At 41.9% G+C, this 22,300-nt stretch overlaps 1 protein-coding gene across 2 annotated transcripts in view; it reads right to left on the bottom strand.

The window, feature by feature from the left end:
* Window positions 1–20,634, bottom strand: part of LOC135488737 (uncharacterized) — an 88,176-nt gene extending 67,542 nt beyond the window's left edge. The window contains exon 1 of one of the 2 annotated variants that reach the window (XM_064773502.1): window positions 20,393–20,634. In XM_064773502.1, coding sequence (XP_064629572.1) covers window positions 20,393–20,614 — 222 coding nt within the window. In that variant the 5' untranslated portion in view covers window positions 20,615–20,634. Of the gene's footprint in view, window positions 1–6,472; window positions 6,879–20,392 lie in introns of those variants that run through there. The other variant, XM_064773503.1, reaches the window with a different exon arrangement.
* Window positions 20,635–22,300: the final 1,666 nt, after the last annotated feature.

Here is a 22,300-nt window from a genome sequence, read left to right as displayed (position 1 = left end):
ATTGAGAACCCCTGACCAGAGCATCCACATTGAGAACCCCTGACCAGGGCATCCACATTGAGAACCCCCGACCAGGGCATCGACATTGAGAACCCCTGACCAGGGCATCGACATTGAGAACCCCCGACCAGGGCATCCACATTGAGAACCCCTGACCAGGGCATCGACATTGAGAACCCCTGACCAGGGCATCCACATTGAGAACCCCTGACCAGAGCATCCACATTGAGAACCCCTGACCAGGGCATCCACATTGAGAACCCCTGACCAGGGCATCGACAACTCATGGTAGCTTCCATTTCCAAGAACAACCAAAGACAGATCAGGCATCATCATTGTCAGGCAACTGAACCCAAAGAATTGGTCTTGTTCTCCTACACCTTGATAACCAACAGGCCGATTCCTGAGACCAACGGAAGATGAATATGGATTGACGGCCAACATTTGTTGGAACCTGATGCAAGGACTGTTGTTGTTAAAGCCTTCCTCCATGAATTGCTTGAAAGCAGCAGGTGAATGGCTCTGAGCATCTCCCTCCCAGGTGAATCTCTATCAGTTAAACTCCTCTTGATTGATCTGAAGTCTAGTTATCATCAGCGACTCATCTCACAACAAACCATGGGGGGTCTCATCCCTGAAAGCTTCATTGCAAGATCATTGATTAATTATTGATGGAAGCTGGATCATTTGGATTAATAATGAAAATATGATAAAATCTCTCCTTGGCAAGGTTAGGGTTAATATTTGTGTTGTTGGTTGGTGCTGAGGCTCAGAATAAACCAGGGCCAGTGCAGTGGTCAAGGTAACCAGCTCTATCTGCCCAGTTCTGTTCCACAGACAAGTTAGCAATAAGGTAATGTGTCTGCTGGTTTACAGCATACATGACTGGATAAGTCCATACATGTCAAAGCTTCAAATGATCCATGAAGGTCAATGACTGCTTCTAGTTTGATTACCACACTGGTAAACAAGATTGATTACCCAACAAATCTTTTGTTCTCCCAAACTTGTATGGGATTGGGTTTCTCATCCAAAAATGAAATGGCCAGGGCCATTGTGCTCACCTCATGTGGAGGAAAGATGGATAAAGAGCATGGTCTTGTGTCATGTAGTGTTAGGTTTGATGTAGGTCCAAGCAATTACAATTTCCCCAAAATGGCCAATTTACAGTACATTCGACCTCTGTGACCTTGAAAAGTAGGTCAAATCAAAGAAGACCCGGGTGACACATTGAATGGTTGTTAGAATTAGATGTACCTATGATATAAAATTGGTGCCAATCGGGCAAGTCATTACTAGGAATAATGGCATTTTGAAGAATTTAGGATTTGGCCCCCTCCCTGGAGGCCAAACGGCAAATCAGATCGCACCAAACTTCGGTACCTGAGATCACCTGACCAAGGGGTACATGTGTACTTAATTTGTGATCAATAGTCATTGCAGTTAAGAAACGTGCCATTGTTACGGCCTGACGGCGAATTTACGCCATTTGACCTCTGTGACCTTGACAAGAAGGTCAAATTAAAAACCTGTGTGACATATACTGTATGGTGGTTAGATGTACCCATGATATCAAATTGGTGGCAATCGGGCAAGAAGTTAAGGAATAATCACATTTTTAAGGTTTTTGGATTTTGCCCCCTGGTGGTCAAGTGGTGAATCATATTGGACCAAACTTCGGTCCCTGAGATCAGCTGACTAAGGGGTAAATGTGTACCAAATTTGGTATCAATAGTCATTGCAGTTTAGAAACATGCCATCGTTACATCCTAACGGCCAATTTACACCATTTGACCTCTGTGACCTTGAAAAGGAGGTCAAATCAAAAACCCGGAGGATATATGATGCACCTTTGCTAGAAGTGCCTACCATAATTTTTTCAAAATTTCCCGACTACTATTGAGGGAGATATTGCATATTTTCACTTTTAACGTTTGGCCCCCTGGTGGCCAAACCATGAAACGAATCGGACCGAAACTTGGTCTCCCAGGTGTCATTACATAAGGGTAAATGTGTACCAAGTTTCAACTCAATAGCTCTAACAGTTACGAAACGTGCCCTGCTAACGGACGACGGACGACGACGGACGACGACGACGACGACGACGACGACGACGACGACGACGACGACGACGACGACGGACGACGGACGCCACGGTATGGGATAAGCTCACCTCTGCTAAGAGGTGAGCTAACCAACCTACAACCACATCACAGGCTTGCATCATATTGGACTCCATTACACCTTGCATCATATTGGACTCCATTACACCTTGCATCATATTGGACTCCATTACACCTTGCATCATATTGGACTCCATTACACCTTGCATCACACACTAACTAGTTTTATGTTGCACCTCTCCAAGCAAAGCATTTCAATGAAAATTTCATTGATTTTGTTGCGGAATGTGGTGAGAGTGTTTCCTACCACCAATTCCTGGTACAGCAGACACAACCAAATAAATGGTCCTCAAGGCAGCTTCTTCTTCTCTGAGGTCAGACATGTCGTCCGCATGAACAAAGTTCAATCTTCGGCTGATACTTTCCGATGTTCTGATGATTTTCTCACTCTATTCAAAAAAGGTCTGCACCACCACCTCCCATCCATGTGTAATCAGCAATCACACTTTTTCGCCAACTGTTGTTTTATGTTGGTCAGTCTCGAGCATTTTTATTGCTTTCCCCAAGAAAAACACCATGTTGATGACAGTTGTGATGATGAATAACGACACCAAGAGCAATTCAGATGGATTTAGTCTGACAGCAAAGATCGCCCCTTGAATGACGGCAATGTTTATGGCCATTTTTTGCTGGTTTTCGAGAGGCATTTTGATTGAGGCTTGCCTAGACACAGCAAGACTGGGAAATGAGAACTGCTCACAAGCAATTGCATAAAAAAGATGCCATCCTTCATTGAGCGCTCAATCTGCACTTATCAGCAAGATAGGAGAAGATCTGTGAAATGACATGGTTTTCTAATTTGGAAATCGGATAGCTGAGTGTGAAGCACTGATTGAATCAAGATGGAATTAAGAGATTACACCGTGTTCTCATCCAGGCTGTAGACGATGGGAGCTTAGTGGGATTGTGACAGTGAATCCAATCAAGCAATGACTTGAGGATTGCCACCTCAAATGGACCTTTTATCATTATTCATCCTATGTGTGTGTGAATGACCATCATGAAGATGGGCCAGCAGCTGGTACCTCATGGAAGCCAAAGAAATAAAGGAGCAGACGTGGACACCAACCTGTGGTGAGCAGTGGGTAACTTGCCTTCACAGTGATCACAGAAAGGGACCAGTGGTCACCTTGAAGACAATCTTTCCAGAACGCTCTAGGAAAGAATCTGGAAGTCATGCAAGAGTGCATTGACCTTATCAGATGAAGCACTTAGCAGAATCAATGCAGATCAGACAGCTATGATAGGAAACAAGAACCCTTATAGTAATGCGAGCAAGTCACACGTCAGAGTGGAAATTGAAATCAGGAAAACACGATCACAGCAATTTGTGCAAGAAAAGTTAGCCTTCTCCAAGTATTCTTGTGCAGTGTTAATGAAAATGGATCACACACTTTGTTGTTTAAAATGTCAAACTGGTCCTTTTCACAAGAAGTTCTGATATCAAACTTTTAACGGCTTTTACTATCAGTTTTCATTGAAGAATCAATCAGCAATGCTAGCCATACAGTGTGTCGTCAGAAAACTTTCCTGGTTCAATGCATACAAGTTTCTTACAAAACTGAGGTTGAATCAATGTTTCTGGCTAAAGGGTACCTTACCTGATTGAGTGGTCCACCCACCATAAGCCACTGATGGTACAAGAGCTTCTTTCACACAAGGGTTAATGGCTCAAAGGACCTGAATTGAAGCCTATCAGTAGTTTATAAGATTCAACTGTCTGTAAATCATATTATTGACACGATACATTCTGTTGATATTTGCAGACAAGATTTGCCCATTATCAGGTTTAACAATGAATACCAATAGTTATGTCACTAGAATGACCACATAGTGTCAACATTCTCTCATTCTACAATCAATACTTGTATTATCTCAAGACACTGACAAAATTATGCCAACAACTTTCATTTGGTTATTAAGCAATGAGACGTTACACCTGACTTACAATCCTGAACAAATAGGCCATAAGGTCAGTCACCTCACCGGGACAAGGCGAATGGCAAGAGATCAACATAGCCTAAAGACGCTGACAACCAACTTCTTTCATTGATGTCTTATTAGGTGATCAATGAGGAGACTTTGACTGAAGCCTCAAGGAAATAGATCCCTCACCGTGTAGGCCTAACAATTAGGGTTCAACCATGTGTATACGAGTAAGATTTCAGAAGTAAGAAGATCTATTCCTAAGAAATGAAACCGACAAATCCCTCATGTAACAAGGGTCATTCGACCCACCGATGTACTGTTAATGCAGTTTATTTATTTCCAACATACTACAAGTTCCAGCGTATTTCTTCTACACCTTCAATATTCAACTATAGTTGATAATAGTGTGTGTACCACATCCACTCATGACAGCTTTCCAATGAGTTGGTATTCTACACAACAAGTCAATATAAATTCTGCTCTGTGCTCCATTAGATAAACCAACATTCATCCAGCATGCCATTAGGACTTTTAACAATATCAGACTCGTCAATATTCCACTAACGGCTGATGATATCTGGTGGAGTGTTTGTGGTACCATATCATCAAAAAGAACCTCAGAACCAGGACTACTTTTGTGACAAGGACATTCACATTCACCTTTTTCCTTGGCACTGGAGAAAATGTACTTTTCTGGACGGTATGAATAAGAGAAGTCACTTTTCACCTTCGAGTAGCTCTGCCTGCCTATTGGCCTTTGATCTCCGATCAGATCGAATTAAAGAATGGCTTGATTTTGCCCTTTAACTGAATGTTCAGTGAGGCTTGTTGGTGTGCTGGTTCTTACTGTGGCTGACATACAATCTATGGGGTTGGTGGGTTCACACTTCCTAAGTTTCAGTAGCCTCAGGTGGTCAAGCTCAACCGATTAGCCTATAGCTGTGGTGACTGTAATGGCAATAACCCTAAAGAAGAGTCACAAATCCAACACCAGCTTTTGTGACGAGTGCAGACCAACAAGGATGTTGGTGCTCTTGTTCTCCTAGAATGCCACTGTGATTGTAAAAAGATACCTTTTTATTGCTAGGCCTGCATTCCCAGCCTGATGCTGCCTCCAACAATGTTAGTGATATGGCTTTATCTTGTACTTGTCTTCTTAGAACGATAAGCCACCATACTTGCTTTCATACTTCGCAGAAACATGAGCTTCTTTGCACGGGATTGAAATGCATGGAATTTGTCAATAACAAACCTCACCTTTCTGAGAGAGAAGACATGTACTCAGTTATGTTTAAGTCATGTCTGACCACAAGCAACACAGATGTTGAATAATATCGTCACATGGCAAAGGTTCAAAACATAGCCTGATGACAAGATACAAATTTTGATTCCGACCGGCAAGCAACCAGATGATCTACTGCTGTTTGTTTCAAATGACTTATAAATCTGAGCTCCGAGGCAAGCAGACACAACTGAAGAGAGGAGGAGACATAACAGACTACTGATGTAACATGATAATGAGTGGGTGAGGCATATGAAAGCTATCAGTATAACATAGAAATAAAGCTTCTATCAGGAAACAGTCCGAGAAGTTGACCATAATGTTTCATGGTTGTCTGTGGTAAATAATAAGCTTGGCTTTAGCTGTACCTTTTCTAAAGCATTCATATTCATATCAGCCGCTTACCTGGCATTTCGTTGGATAAGTCCCAGTCACCATTATGAAATATTTCTTCCAAGCTTTCAAGCGTTTAGAAGACATTCAACCAAATAGTTTTATTTATCCTTATTCAACATGAACATCATCATCAAATCCACCCAACTTTCAATAAGTAATGTATACATAACATGGAGGAAATGTCTAGCCCAACACACTCAGTACTATTTTAAGTTATCAGATCATGAGTATCTATCATTTTAATTAGCGATGACTATTCAACTTCCCGTCTTATGAGCATGTATAATCATGTTGTTGTGCTGAAGAAATGACACATGTTCCCTGACAAGTCTTGTAAATAGCAGCTTGTTTACTTTGAAACGGAAGGGCCTACCAGCTTCGGGTTATTAACTTTGAGATTCCAGAGACTTGAATAGTCTGGTTACCACTACGAATTTGCCTCAAATCTGCCTTAAGAAATCAACGACCCTCAACAATACATGCTTGAATCCACTTGAAACCAACAATCACAATTATCAAATTGGCAATCCAAGCTTACCTATTTGCCATGGGGTTCACATGCTCGCATTCAGTTTTTTGGCAATCAAATTATCCTTGGTTCTTAAGTGAAGAAATCACCAAATCTGCAACAGCATTTCTTACATGACACAACACTCTGACACATACATGTAACTAGCCTTACCTACTGACACAGGCAGGACACCATTCTCTTCCCTTTTGAAGATAAACGCACAACTTCCATGAGCTTTTTGTCTCTCGGCAAACACCACACAATAATTCCAAATGAAAGCGTTGATCAAGTTGTTAGGAGAGAACGCTAATTGCTTCTCAGAGTCTGCTGTCAATTGCTTCTCAGAGTCTGCTGTCAATTGTCACCGCTGGTGGAAGCTTATCCTAACATTAACATACTGTCAATAGAACCTTTTTCATTCCTGGTAAGAAAATCCATAGCACTTGGCAGCATTGATTGTTACTCTGCCAGCAACAAGCAATCTGATCCCTTCGTCGCAATCAAGCAAATGGATGGTTCAACACAGAATCTGATGGTGAGGCAATCTGGTGGAGGCTAAGGCTGTTCATTCTCTGAGCTAGCTGCTACTGAGGCTGATGGGAAGTCAGGTGATGTTGCCACCAGCGGCAGGGTGGTGCGGGCAACGAGACGGAACCCTCAGAGTAAGGTGCTGGCTATCGAGGCTCATTGAATGAGACTTTTGACACTGAGGAACGACGCAGAGCCGGAGTCAACTAGCAATGGGAACTAGGCAGCACTCTCAAGTCATGGAACCACTGATACAGGGAACTACACAGAGCCATTGGAGTCAACTGGCAATGGGAACTAGGCAGCACTCTCAAGTTATGGAACCACTGATATAGGGAACTACACAGAGCCATTGGAGTCAACTGGCAATGGGAACTAGGCAGCACTCTCAAGTTATGGAACCACTGATATAGGGAACTACACAGAGCCATTGGAGTCAACTGGCAATGGGAACTAGGCAGCACTCTCAAGTTTTGGAACCACTGATATAGGGAACTACACAGAGCCATTGGAGTCAACTGGCAATGGGAACCACTGATATAGGGAACTACACAGAGCCATTGGAGTCAACTGGCAATGGGAACCACTGATATAGGGAACTACACAGAGCCATTGGAGTCAACTGGCAATGGGAACTAGGCAGCACTCTCAAGTTATGGAACCACTGATATAGGGAACTACACAGAGCCATTGGAGTCAACTGGCAATGGGAACTAGGCAGCACTCTCAAGTTATGGAACCACTGATATAGGGAACTACACAGAGCCATTGGAGTCAACTGGCAATGGGAACTAGGCAGCACTCTCAAGTCATGGAACCACTGATATAGGGAACTACACAGAGCCATTGGAGTCAACTGGCAATGGGAACTAGGCAGCACTCTCAAGTCATGGAACCACTGATATAGGGAACTACACAGAGCCATTGGAGTCAACTGGCAATGGGAAATAGGCAGCACTCTCAAGTCATGGAACCACTGATATAGGGAACTACACAGAGCCATTGGAGTCAACTGGCAATGGGAACTAGGCAGCACTCTCAAGTCATGGAACCACTGATATAGGGAACTACACAGAGCCATTGGAGTCAACTGGCAATGGGAACTAGGCAGCACTCTCAAGTCATGGAACCACTGATATAGGGAACTACACAGAGCCATTGATTGTTTTTGACCTAAAGAAAAGCATCCGAGGGTAAACTAAGATACATGAGGTGTGTGGTTTATGCAGGTTAAGAACATGTACAGGAAAGCCATTAGTTCAGTTGGTGTTTTCCCAAGTTAACTTCATTCAGCCTGACAGACACTGTTTCATAGGCATCTTTTGATATGAACTCCAGCTGAGGTATATGCTGACACATAACAGCACTGGCTCACAATGTTTGAACAGTCTGGCCAAAGTGCTCTACTCCACCATCAAACTTCACCATAGTATCCTGGTGAAATCGTATCATATATAAGCAGCACATAGTTTTTCTAGACAAATGTTTAATGTGTGATTGTTCTACCACTTGTGGGCTTGGAGTATGCTCATTAAAAATGTACAGAATTCATTCCGGACCTGAAAAGTGTGTTTCTGTATGTTCAATACATGAATGTAACAACGGCTGGATGAGTTGGTCAATATCTGAAACAGGCCAAGTGAGTGTTTAGCGTGAGACAGTCAGAAAGCTAACTGTCATGAGCTTTGTCGACAACATGTGGTTGCCCAAGGACTAGGTATGAAGGTCAGCACTGTGAGGCTTTTCACAAGTTCCTCAAACTGGTGCAGCCAGTCGATATGTGTTTAGACAGCACTTCAATCAACCCAGGATTGAACATGCTTATTTTGTGTGTGATCTATGCCAACAATGTCACAAGAGGATTGTCAATTCCTACTAATCTAGTGATTTCTGCAGAAAGACATCAATAACACATGTTTTAGGCTTATGTGAGTGATCACCTTAAACCAGAGATTATCCACATCAGTCATTCTAATTGTCGGTGTAGTACCTAAATAAATTGTTTGTGAAGATTATCACCAAGAGGTCTCCATACATGTGAAGCCACCCTTGGAGCATATTGAAAGGGCTGGGTATTTGAAGAACGACAGGGTATTTTGAAAACAATTATAATTCACTTCCCAGGGAGACTATTTTAGTAGGTGTTATAGAATTCATGGAAGCAAAGAACTATACCCAGTACAAGGCCTGGAACCAGCAGCAATCCGAACCAGAAAATCTGGCTATCACTGAAGCACTTCTTTCTACCATGGCAGGAGACTCATGGCAGGAAGTAGCGATGATAGCTAGGGAGCTACAACTCTTGTAGGACTGCCTGACTTTTAACTGCTGCTGGAATGGATAGTGGTGCAGCAATCTAGAAAAGCCAGAAGGTTCCTCAGCAAATCTGTTCAAGTCACTGTTTGGAAAGCTGCAAACTGAAAACATGAATGTTTTAAGGTACCACACTCAGACTGATTGGGACATTCTAACACACTTTGTAAGTCTATAATCGTGTAAAAAAACATAAACACACATACGGATCTAACAAGACATACCGTGTCATATTCAAGCTCTTCATCAATGATCTCCATTGTCAGAAGTTTGTCATATAATCCGTTTTTCCAGTGGAAACTTCGTCAAAGTCTGTCAAATCGGCAAATAGGTATGTCACATCAAATGTATAAGCAAAACTTATCCATGGCTTTAAGTTATTGTTTGAAACTTAGTTGCATGTTCATATCTGACTAGATATCATACATGGTCAAATGATGATTCCCTTTGACCATGTTGACCACGCTGACAAGTGTCTATATCAGGCAACAATTCGACGGAACCTTCAAGTAAAGGATGGAACACTCTCCCATAGCAAACTGATCCATGATCCTCTGTTCGGGCAGGCCTCTCTGGTTGCTCCTGAATTATGATCTGATGATATCTAAACACACAATTCAAATCCCTACATAGTCCAAAAGTCTTTGTCTCATTAAAGTGAATCCTTGTCTGCCTTGGGAGATCTAGGAGATTAATCCTTGCTAAATCTGTCATGGCAGAGTTTATCTCTTCAGTCATGTAATCATAATCTGGTGACTATCCCACACATCTAAAATATGAAAAGAAGCCAAGTGATCCTCTAGGGAGCCAGGATGACCAAAATACACAAATTTAAGATCGACCTTTTTCAATTCAGTAAAGACAGTGCGTCACAACTCAAATACAGACAAATCAATAGCAAGTCCAACTCACGATGACAACTCACAATGTCGTCTTAAGTTTCAATGTGTTTGAAGTAAGTAAGCCGCCCCAGTTTTCATAAGGTTTCAAATAATCCGAACGGTAAAATCCCAAATTTTAGCATTTTTTACCGATTTGAACAAAAATTGAAACAAAGATTTATTTCTTAAAAAACTAATTTTCAAACTAATTTAAACAAAATTCCATCCATTTTTTCAAAAATAAATGTTCTTGAAAAAAATTTACCTTTGGATTTTTACCCACATTCGTATATGTACTATCTCAACTGCTCTATTGTCTTATCTGTTTAGAGAAGAATCAAGTTAGCACTCCTGAGGGCCAACAAGCAACAAGCTGACAAGCTGACAATCCCACCAGCTGATTACCAGAGAACACGACCAAACACCAATACCTCATCTTAATCCCTTGTCCTGCTCACCATTTCCAATAATCTGCCCACATTTTTCAATTCCAACCGTACAAACTGTCTCCGCTTACAATCCCATTTCCCTAAGTTGTTTCTTTTTCTCAATACGGCCGTTTCCATGGTTTCCTAGATACAATGTGGCATATTTTTCATCGTTTGGTTACAGCATTCTCGAGAAATGAATGTTGTCAAGCAGCAGGAAACGATATGAAATAGGGTTGTGACATAATTCTCCAAGTGGGAGATTTTATGATAAGATAAGGCAATAGTATTCACATTGATACTTCTGCTAAGGATGCAAGCATAATTCTCACCTAACCAGCAGGACGAAGTGTTTTGGATAATAAAGAAGCATATTATGCAGAACAACCAAGAGAGAAATACAACCCCGAGGCAACCTACCTCATCAAATGACATCCTTACCAGGCAGCCTACCTTCATTTCAGAACAAAGATTGGAAATATTGAAATGAATATAACCATCCTTAGAGCTTTCCATCTAGGGTTAATCCATCGGCATGACCACACTTGAGAACACTGATCATCGGCATGACCACACTTGAGAACACTGATCATCGGCATGACCACACTTGAGAACACTGATCATCGGCATGACCACACTTGAGAACACTGATCATCGGCATGACCACACTTGAGAACACTGATTATCAAACAAACACATCAAACTTTCATCAGAACAAAACTTACGTTTATAAAACAAATACGCCCCAAGTTCCAAAACACAAATAAAGAAGTCCATTCTGAAGTGTGCCGGAAATGTTAAATTAATACGAAAATCGCTGGTGTTTTTGAAAGCCGCGGCTTAGCATTATCCATATTGTGCTCAGCAGGTGTTGCTACTGACTTCAATCAAACCCAATCTAGCAGAGGAAATATCTGGCAGCTAAAGCCAGCCTTTGAACCTTTAGTTCTTACTGATCATACACATGCTGTGTTGAAAATGATTGTGTTTCACACAAATACCTCATTCTCTCGGTGAATACAATAATCCATTAGCAAAGGTACTCATTCTCATGCAGGCTTCGGTGGATATTTCTATTTTGGATAAGTGGTCCAAACCCAAATACCTGCACCAGAAATGCATTGTTCAATTAATTAAAAAACAGTATTGCATTAATTTGGTCCATTCCCCAATACTGCGGTTATGAGATTCCATTCAGGTGACTGTATGAGGTGGTTTACCCAAAACTCTGATGGCAACCAAACAAGAGACCTAAGTGATCTACGGAGAGTGCTGGCTCTAACCAAACGTCTGCTTTAGCATTGAATATCGGCATTACTTTAAACTGTACTTTGACTTGTTTTTTTGCTTTAATGGGTTCTATTACTTTTCGACTCTTATATTCCTGAGGTGCATTGTTCAAATGAAAACATTCCCATAACTGAATTAGGTCTATACACACAGACCTAGTAAATCTCTCACCAGGGTGAAAGAAGTTGATTGACACACGACAGACATCCCTAGCCTTTGGTGTTACAGAGTAAAGCTCAAACACTGGTAGCAGCCCAGCTGCCTCTGCCCCTTTGACTCATCAGGACAGACCTCGATTGGAAGTCTTAGTATGAAGGCCTCTCTCACATTGAACGGCTGGGAACACACCCTACTGAGGTACCCAGATTGGAAGTCTTAGTATGAAGGCCTCTCTCACATTGAACGGCTGGGAACACACCCTACTGGAAAGACCTAACCTCATGAAGATTTAAATCTTAATTTCAATATTCAAAAGTAACAATAAGTAGGCCTAATGAGTTCAATTCCCTGTCTAAACCATCATAATTCATTTTGAGTGGGCTAAATGTCCTGCAGAAAGGTGAATGAGGCATGTGAAAGGCTTAGACCTGTCATTGAAACAAGGCCAATGTAACCCTCACAGGAAATAGTGGTTTTCAGTGAGACACCATCCAGTATTGGGAAACATTGAAAGATTTCATTAGCTTCATCCGATGACAGCTAGTGCCTCAGGATTCCCATGGAGCTGCCACAGGTTTGGAATAGCCATTTGATAAGCAATTGACATGGGCACCTCGGCTTAGTCAAGGCGTTGGGGCTTGGGTGAGGGCGAGGGTTAGCATAGCCATTGCGATAAGCAATTGACATGGGCACCTCGGCTTAGTCAAGGCGTTGGGGCTTGGGTGAGGGCGAGGGTTAGCATAGCCATTGCGATAAGCAATTGACATAGGCACCTCGGCTTAGTCAAGGCGTTGGGGCTTGGGTGAGGGCGAGGGTTAGCATAGCCATTGCGATAAGCAATTGACATGGGCACCTCGGCTTAGTCAAGGCGTTGGGGCTTGGGTGAGGGCGAGGGTTAGCATAGCCATTGCGATAAGCATTTGTTATACCGAAAACAACACATCAAAGGTATCAATCAGCAGTGAGCACTAAAACAACACCATTGCCATCTATGTTCAAAATGCTAAACCAGTAGTCAGACAACCTCACTGACAGTTACTGCCACCATATGTAACCTCAGGAAGAACTAAAGCTTTTGCATTGCAATATCCACACAGTGGACACAAGACAAGGACAAGAGATTTACTTAGGATTTGTCAACCTGAATTGTGATTGTAACTTAAATGAGTATAGAAACATCATGTAGCAAACTATTACTCAAAGAGACTGATAGAATACTACAAGAAAACCAATAACAATAATTCCCTTCTTGTATTTCCGTTTGCATTGTGTCGCATCACACTCCCATGTTTCCACAATTTCCTTCTATTCAAGTGGGGACAAAGTCACAACCAGGGATGTGATTGTCCTCCTGAGTCATAAGGATGTCCATGTATTCACACATTGTCATTGAATCTAGTTTCTGAGTATCTTATTACAGATAAGAAAGACAGCAGCAGTTGGAGATTCCCACTTACTATCTGTTTCTACTGAAGCGTATCATGTGTCAAGTGAATATGACCCAAGATCTCACAAGATTTTGGATGACAGCAGGGTTGACGAAACACACCAGGATCAGCTGCAGATTTGACAAGTGTACTGAGCTACTGCTTTGTCTCCCTCCCCCCCAACTCTCTGAAATAATAGCCATTACGGGTATGACAGAATCACAACCCAACTTCTGAGAAGGAAACAGAGAGCTGACTTCCCGGTCTCATTTTCCAAGTACCCACTGACACTGTTCTTCGACTATGGCATTGAGAGCATCAAGTGAAAACATCTATTTATAGGAAACACTAATTAAACTGCATTAATTAACAATGTTATTGGTAATACCCAGCAGGATATGCCCCAGTAGTGTTCATCAATAGATAACATGAATAGTGGAATTAACATTGAAATGCGACATGATGATGAATTGAAATGTGTCCTTGACTTCAACACCTGGCTATAACCTTATGAACTCTTATTGATTAGCACCAGGCTGCAATTACAAGTACTGCTTGGACAACTAAGGAAGAGAGACATTAAGGCTTCTCCCACAAATGATACACCGTCTCTCGTTGCAGTGTAACTCAGGCTCTGAATCCATCTGTCCTCGAGACACAAACGCTACTCCCCCAAATGATACACCGTCTCTCGATGCAGTGTAACTCAGGCTCTGATTCTATCAGTCCTCGAGACACAGAGGCTACTCCCCCAAATGATACACCGTCTCTCGATGCAGTGTAACTCAGGCTCTGAATCCATCTGTCCTCGAGACACAAAGGCTACTCCCCCAAATGATACACCGTCTCTCGATGCAGTGTAACTCAGGCTCTGAATCCATCTGTCCTCGAGACACAGAGGCTACTCCCCCAAATGATACACCGTCTCTCGATGCAGTGTAACTCAGGCGCTGATTCTATCAGTGCTCCCTCACCTCATATTGACCCCTGATCCTTTGTCCCACCCTCATACACCTATTTCTAAACCAGCATCATCACCATGAAAAGACCACATCTGATTGATTTAGCATCCTCGATGAATGAAACCCTTTTTAGATGGCCATGGCTGCTGATACAAAACACTGAAACATTTGACATGGCTGTTGTTATGGTGAAATATGGCAGGATGGGGGGAGTGAATGGTGAGGATCTCGGGTGATGCTGGTGCAGTGACCAGAGTTGTGAACACCAACAAGAAAGCCATTGGCTATCTCATTGACGAAACCCAAGGCATTGTTATTGTTAGTGTTAGCATCTTGGAAGCAGATAGAAAAAAAACAGAACATGAACATGGAAGGAAAGGGAGGGGAAAAGAGAAGCCTCAACTGGGATTTGAACCACAGACATTGGGTTTGCCAGGCCACTGCTCTACCAGCTGAGCTTCATATTGACTGATTTTGTTTCAGCATTTCCTGGGGAGATCATGCTGCAATATGGAACTTGTTTTTATTTCAGCTTAAATCAAATCAAAACCCATTTCAATATTTATCTTATGGATAATTGAATCAATTATACAACTAATTTGTCAATTCCATAAAAGATGATAATATAAACAATCATCCAGAAATAGAAACGTTCCAGGTTTGGGTTGCTGGAGAAAATTAAGCATTCTGAGATCCCTGTGCTCTGTGTGTGCGTGTGTGCGTGCGAGTGTGTGGGTCAGTCTCATGCTTTCTCTGTGAGACTTAAACAATACTTGCCAAAACATATATCCCACACTTTCTCAACTTTGTCGCTGGCCTAGTATTTGCACTATTGGTCTCTAACTTGAGCATGAGCGAATACCCTCGAGGCCAAACCTTGGAATCTTCCTTATTGATCTTATTGACGATCTCCCCTGAATGGCTTCAGGCTGACATGGGTTCAAGGTGACAGTATACACAGATCACCTGACAGTAACATAGTCAAGAAGAATACTTCAATGGCTTCAATGACAAGTGAACAAACAGGCAAGGATGCTCGTTTTACGAACTGGATCCAAATCAGGCAACAACTACTTGAAACTCCTTGATGCCACTATGCCAGCAGATACCAAGGCATAGGATCAGGGAGATTGACAGAGAAAGCTCGATTGAGCTATGCCAGCAGATACCAAGGCATAGGATCAGGGAGATTGACAGAGAAAGCTCGATTGAGCTATGCCAGCAGATACCAAGGCATAGGATCAGGGAGATTAACAGAGAAAGCTCGATTGAGCTATGCCAGCAGATACCAAGGCATAGGATCAGGGAGATTGACAGAGAAAGCTCCACTGAGCTATGCCAGGCTACGTTGCAATTCTTTGGTGACCCCTCAAATTCCTACAGAGCTCCAAAACAACTTCTCAAATATTTGTCACAACAAGATCTTGCAGAGATTAGCTGAGGTCAAAACAAGCTTTTAAGTGGACACTTCTTGATTCCTTCTGTCTGAAGTGTCATGTTTGGTATTGCAATAAATCCACTTCTAATATTTGACATGTTCAATAGGGTGGAACGTGTCAATCAAGACCACTCAAGGAATTGAACAGTTTGATTTTCAGATTATTATTTGGTAAACACTTCAAGAAGTCAACAGATATGGTAAGGTCAATTTTGGCCAAGTGTTCCAGCAGCTCAGGGAAGGTCAACCTGACCAGGCTCACTGAACAAGGTTCAACAGACTTGAGAGCAAAGAAAGAGAAGGAAGGAGAAAAAGCCAGTTAAAGGAGCATGAAAATGATTTGTGCAGAAGCACTGTGGCTCTCTAACAAATTCACACCTCTGGCGAGAATAATAGAAGCATAAACCATCAAGTTTAACTTTAACAAATGGGTTACCTCACATTGGAAACAGGGTTATTTCACGGCCACTAAGTTTAACTGGATGGATATGTTTAACCTGAAAACTCACCACACATATGATCATCACGACCACGGTATAATGCAAGCCACTCGCCATGTCGCCAATGGCGATTCAAACGGTGTGTGGTGATGAAAATATTCCCAAAGCACGCAACCCTGGCGAAGGACTCAATTTTTGCAAGTGACGAATCTAAATCGTCACCATCTTCCATATCTTGCCGATAACACCAGAAGCAAACATCACAACTCTGAAGCATTGATCGGAACCTTTGGTACGCAAATTGGTAACAGAAGCTGGTAACAGAAGTTCTGTAGACTCACCAAGTCACTACCTGCCCCAACATGGAAAGCTCCTGCATCACTCTCTGCTGCCTCAGAGTCTGATAAGTGGATTGAGTAGATTCGGTAAGCCATCACTTAGACACCTGGATGACAAGATAGTCCACTTAGATGATCATCCCTGAACTGATACCGAAGAGAACATCCATTTGACAAGAATATGGTCAGTATCCAGCTTTCCACACACTCAACACTACCAAGGGTGACACATCAAAATGCACATTTCAGTGAGATTATCTGGTCCTGAAGGTAACTTCACTCATACCTCATGAAATCATCAAAACATAATGCGTAAGTCCACATCGTGATGTTTTGTATAAGTCGTATCATTAATTCGAGGCCTACAGCCCATCACAATGGGTGACACAGATGAGGCTCAAAATAATGTCAACTTTTTGTGTTTTAAGAGCATAATTCAGACAAATACCTGCTATTTCATCATTAGATTTCATGATTGGAGTCGTAAAATGAGCAGTGATCGACATCAATATTATTTTAATTGCTGAATGTCTGCCATCAAAGGTAATTACCCTTAAATTATATACCAATACAGTAAAGTATCACTTTCATAAAAAAAGACCAGCAAGAAGTTCATAAGAGTGATCATCTGAGGTGGATGGTAAGGGTGATGCATGGACTCCAAGAGACACAACCTCAAGTAACAGTGGGTTAAAACCTTGCAATTCTTACTTGATTACTTACACAACATGTTGAAAATACCTATAGGTATTGTTCGTATTAGTGAACTACTACCACGCTTCATGGAAGCGACAGTGACGTCATCTCAGCACACAGCTCGGGGGAAGGGAATACACACAACTGTTCATAGTATTGTGTCTGGCCTCAGGCCAAATGTGAAAGACCTTTGTTCCTTGCCACTTTCACATGGTTTAACCTGTCTGTAAATAAGCGACACACAAGACCTTACATCGTATTTTATTCTGTGAAGAACAGTACCAAAAGTTGTAGCCAGCAGTTGAGTCGAGCCCTGTTGCCGAGCCAGAATGAGGAGATGAAACCAAGACACACGTTCAAGACTCTTCCCCATCAACTTGTCTTGCTTCTAGTACACATAGAATTCAGTGAGACAAGCAGTGCAATAATTCCATACGCTATGAGCACAATATCGATGAGTTATTGAATACAGACAGACTATTACTGAAATTACATTTACCCGCTCAGAAGATAGCACAGCATGGTACAACCTTTTTAGTTAAAAAAACTCTAAACTTCTTTATTTACTTTACTCCAAATTAGCATGTTTCAAAAGCTAATTTGCAATCTTTGAGAAGTCCCTTTTCGTTTGCCAAGGAGTACTACTAGACAAAGAAAGAGAAATGATGGGAGACAATATGCTTCCATCATGCCACCACCATGACAAAACAAAAGGCGTACTGAGTGCTCTGCTGACTGGATCCAATCTCAGTGCATAAAGGTCGTCAAGGGATTCAATGTACAGTGGAACCTCCCTTAGCGGACACCTCTCTATTAAGGACAACCTCTCTATTAAGGACAGTAGTTTCGGTCCCAAATTGGTTTAATTGTTTCCATTGAATTCGACCTCTCTAATCAGGACACCTCTCTATTAAGGACAGCATTTGTCAGTCCAGAGGGTGTCCTTAATAGAGAGGTTCTACTGTATATGTCCTTACATGTGTGACATGTCTTCTATACACAAAATCATCAAAGGTCTCCAACAGAGAGAACCTCTAAATAAACTGTTGGACAAGTGCTCAAGCTGTCACAAACTCAGACCACTTCTGGTAGGACAAGGGCTACTTTAAGCCTTAAGAGCAGATTACTACCAGATAACATGCATTTTGATGTCAAAATCATGATTAGAAAACGAGTCAAATTGACATTTAGGCCCTATTCATGTTCTACTGGTAAGAACAATCTATCATACTGTCCTGGCTACCTATGGTCCTATCTTAAGCATGGCCCAGAGTTTCACCTCAACGGTGGCAACAGAGCTAACCAGGACATTGAAAGACTTACAATGGACTGCAGCCCTAATAAAAAACCGTCGAGCATGCTGAACATGATGGCGTTACTTCTTACAGAAAACAGCCAACAAACATAACAGATGGCAAAATGATCTGCTTGTCCATTCAGTTAGGGCAGGGAGTGATCGACCGGCCTCACACAGCTCACAGACTTCAAACTTGTTCGCATTCAAGTTTTTGGATTGGTTAGGATTCTACGCATTCAACCCATAGAACTATTAGCTCTGGCTGATGTGCGATGTATAATGATTTCCCTAAAGCCTGTAGTCTTAACAAATGTTACAGAGATAAACCTAAAACTGAAGGTTTTAAGTCGAAGGGTAAAGAGTCTTGTTTTAAATCAAAGTCCAGATGTTAGGTCTGTTCTGCAGAGAAGGAAAATCTTGGGTCCCTGGGATTGGGGATCCAAGTCCAGATGGTATAAGTCAGATACCAGCTACCAACTTCCCTAGTCATGGCCAATTATGGATACAATTTCAAAATGTCCAAATGGCCAGACTGAACTGCCAAGACTATATTTTGTTTTTAACCATTTTCATACCAGTTGCTACACTGCTTATCCCATCACAAGACTGCAAGATTGCTACGGAACAACCAGAGCCCCTCCTGACAACTCGGGATTTCACTGGGCACACATGGTTATCATGATTCATGATTTTCAATTTAGTCATGACCCAATACTGGGGAACTATATTCATGGGAAAAACTGACAATGATGTTTGTGTGTACCAAGGACATGAGTTTTCAAAGACATGCATGAGGAGTGTGTGTGATTGAAAGGCATGCTCAACATGTTTGAGATTGTCAGAACAAGTATAGCACACAGTCTACACTTAGTTCAGGATCTCAATGGGGATCATCCCAAAACTCACAGAGCATTGGTGCAGTCTTTGCAGTAATACTGGTTAGGCCAGTGTCCTTGAGACAAGAAACCCTTATAGTGCATTTGCATTTCTATGGCAACGAACCCTTGACAAGTGTGCAGTGTAGCAGAGATAACAGTTAAGATGGCCCCATTTGTATTAAACACCATAAAGATTCTGATTGTGAATGTATAAGTATAAAGTAGCAAGTGACGGTCACAATCATTATCACTCACGATAACTGCTATACCAACAGGCTAAGCAGCCAGTTAACATAACAGTACTTTGTAACTTCTGGTCATACACCGCTGCTTAAACTGATAGTTGCTTTTGCTACTATATACCGTACATGTTATCGGGGCCAACTCAAAGGGTGTAAATCTCTTGAGATGTGCCCTAAATATATCTCACTTGCACTCTGATATGAAGTTTGAAGAAGCAGCTAGCTGAGAGGTGGTGAACTACATGTATATATTGGGAGTTAATTCAATCACATGATACAAAGGCCTAAACTGACAAAGACCATGGAAGCTTTATAATGATGAAGGAATAAGGGAATCATAAACTTCTAAACATAACTAAATTTACTGAGTGAAATGACTTGATAACAAAAGGAACATGCCTATCATCCTACCATCGGAAAGCATTACTATGAAGTCCTTTCATAACCTAATGGACTTGTACAGGTCTCAGGTTGGGCTCCAGTTCCCAAACTAATTGTCTTTGATGCTTCAAGGGTTAAAAGTGCGTAGATCAATAGGTGAGTAGGCCTACCATGGTGAAGAAGATGAAATGGAGGTAGGCCTAACCTCCTTAGTCCTTAGAGTAACCAGAATGGTGATTCTAAGCTTGGTCTAAACTCTAAAAGATGGACATTACTGGGCAGGCCTACCAGAGATACCCCAGTACGACAAAGTTGGCCTACAAATTGGAATCATCGATATCCAGCTGTATGAATGAATATAACTGGCACGGACTATAAGAAAGGCTGACTCACCCTCTTCCTCTCTCCGTTTGGAAGGATCACACACACATCAAACTCGACTTTCTTGGCCACCTTGCCATTAATCACGATGGGGATGGGGGCATTCATCATCCCATCACACACAGACCGTGACCGACGAAACTTCATCAAGACTGCCCCTGGTTGCAGGGAGCTCCTGCGGCCTGTTCTGCCCCTCTGACCAGGCCCAGGGACTGGCGGTTTCGAGGCCAACATACTGGGTACTGCCCTAGTAATCCACGAGAAACTCAGAAATAGCCAGTACACGGTGATATCAAACTAAACATGAGTACACTATCAACAACGTGCGATGGAGACAGTCTCTGCCCCAGGCAGTGTTGATCCCGATAGACAGTACAATAAACTAGGACAATTTAAATAAGCGGTAGGCACGAGGTTGTCACAATAGCTCTTCTACTCCACTACAGCATGGATTTGACCATAACAATCAACAGCGCAAGATTTCCCCGAGCAACCTCTGGGTGAGATGAGTTGGACACTCAACTCTCCACAGGGTGTAAGGGGTAAATGTATGGAGTGAGCATTGGTGTCTTCATTGGCGAACCACTACTAGCAACTTGTGAAAAGATCAAGGATCTGATGTTTCTGTGATGTTTTATGCCCATGGTTTGCATTCTGAAACACTTAAATTCATTTTGAGTCTAGTAACCAGAATCAGTCACTTAACTTACACTTCTTTCGCACTTTGGACCACAGTCATCTTAAACGTGCCACCAAAAAGACGTCAATATCTACATAAAAATACTTTACTTGATCAATTTGTCTACAGTGTAATTTTGGAAAGAAGCCCTCAAATTCGTTGTCAGTCCTCGTTTGATTTTTAGCCGTAGCAGCCAATAGCTGGTCTCAAATCATCCACAACAATCAACAGAACATTGGGTTTCTGGGAATGTGCGAGACCTGAAACAAATGCCAACACAACCGAGATGAAAGTGGATACAGAATTATGACAAAGATACTGATGATAACATTCCACATGCCAATGGAGTATTTAATTGTGCTGGCTCCTCAATCAGAAATTACTCGAAGAGAAATTTGTCCAAGAGACATCTCCAATAATCATATGGACAGTCTCATCAGTCAGTCGGTCCTAAAGACATTTCTAATAAACATGGGGACAATCTCTTTCGAGTGGTGATCTGTCCAATTGACCAGGACCAAGTATCTGATTTATAGTAGGGGCCTATATGTAGACTAGGCCTGTGGTCTGCTGGTATGACCCATATTTTGGGTATTGTAAAATTGTTATGACTAATATATTAAAAAAACTCTTACATTAGAATATTGATTAGTGTAAGAGGTATCTATCGATAAAATCAAGATCACTTTCAGGTTGATATTTCTTGAGATGAAAACGAAAGAACATATTAGTGAAGGCACATTAGCAAAACCAAAATATTGATCTTTCAGAAATTAGTTAGGTATTTTAAAAACTTTCGTTTCTCCGCTCAATGTATTTGAAGTAATCGTGATTGCGTAATAGAATAATGGAACGGGCAATTTAGTGACTACTTTCAGGTAACTAGAGGTATCCGTCAAGGTAGCCTGTTGTCACCTATCTTTTTCATTATGTTCCTTGATGATCTCTTGTCTGATCTTTCGAAGTCAGAGCATGGGCTATGTATAGCTAAACATATTTTTAACAATTTTGCATTTGCTGATGATGTGACACTGCTGGCTGCCACTATCCCTGGTTTACAGGCTCTTATTGACATGTGTTTCGTCTACGCTGATAGATGGCGTTTCACCTTTGGAATAGCCAAAACACGGTGTGTAATCTTTGGGGCTAACAAATTTGAGCAGAGCCCTGCTTGGCTGCTAGGTCCCGATCAGATTTTAAATGTAGAACAAGCTGAGATCCTTGGAGTCAACTTTACTGCT

Source organism: Lineus longissimus, chromosome 5 (assembly GCF_910592395.1).
Source record: "Lineus longissimus chromosome 5, tnLinLong1.2, whole genome shotgun sequence".
Classification (NCBI taxonomy): domain Eukaryota; kingdom Metazoa; phylum Nemertea; class Pilidiophora; order Heteronemertea; family Lineidae; genus Lineus; species Lineus longissimus.
This window is presented reverse-complemented; position numbering and strand designations above follow the sequence as displayed.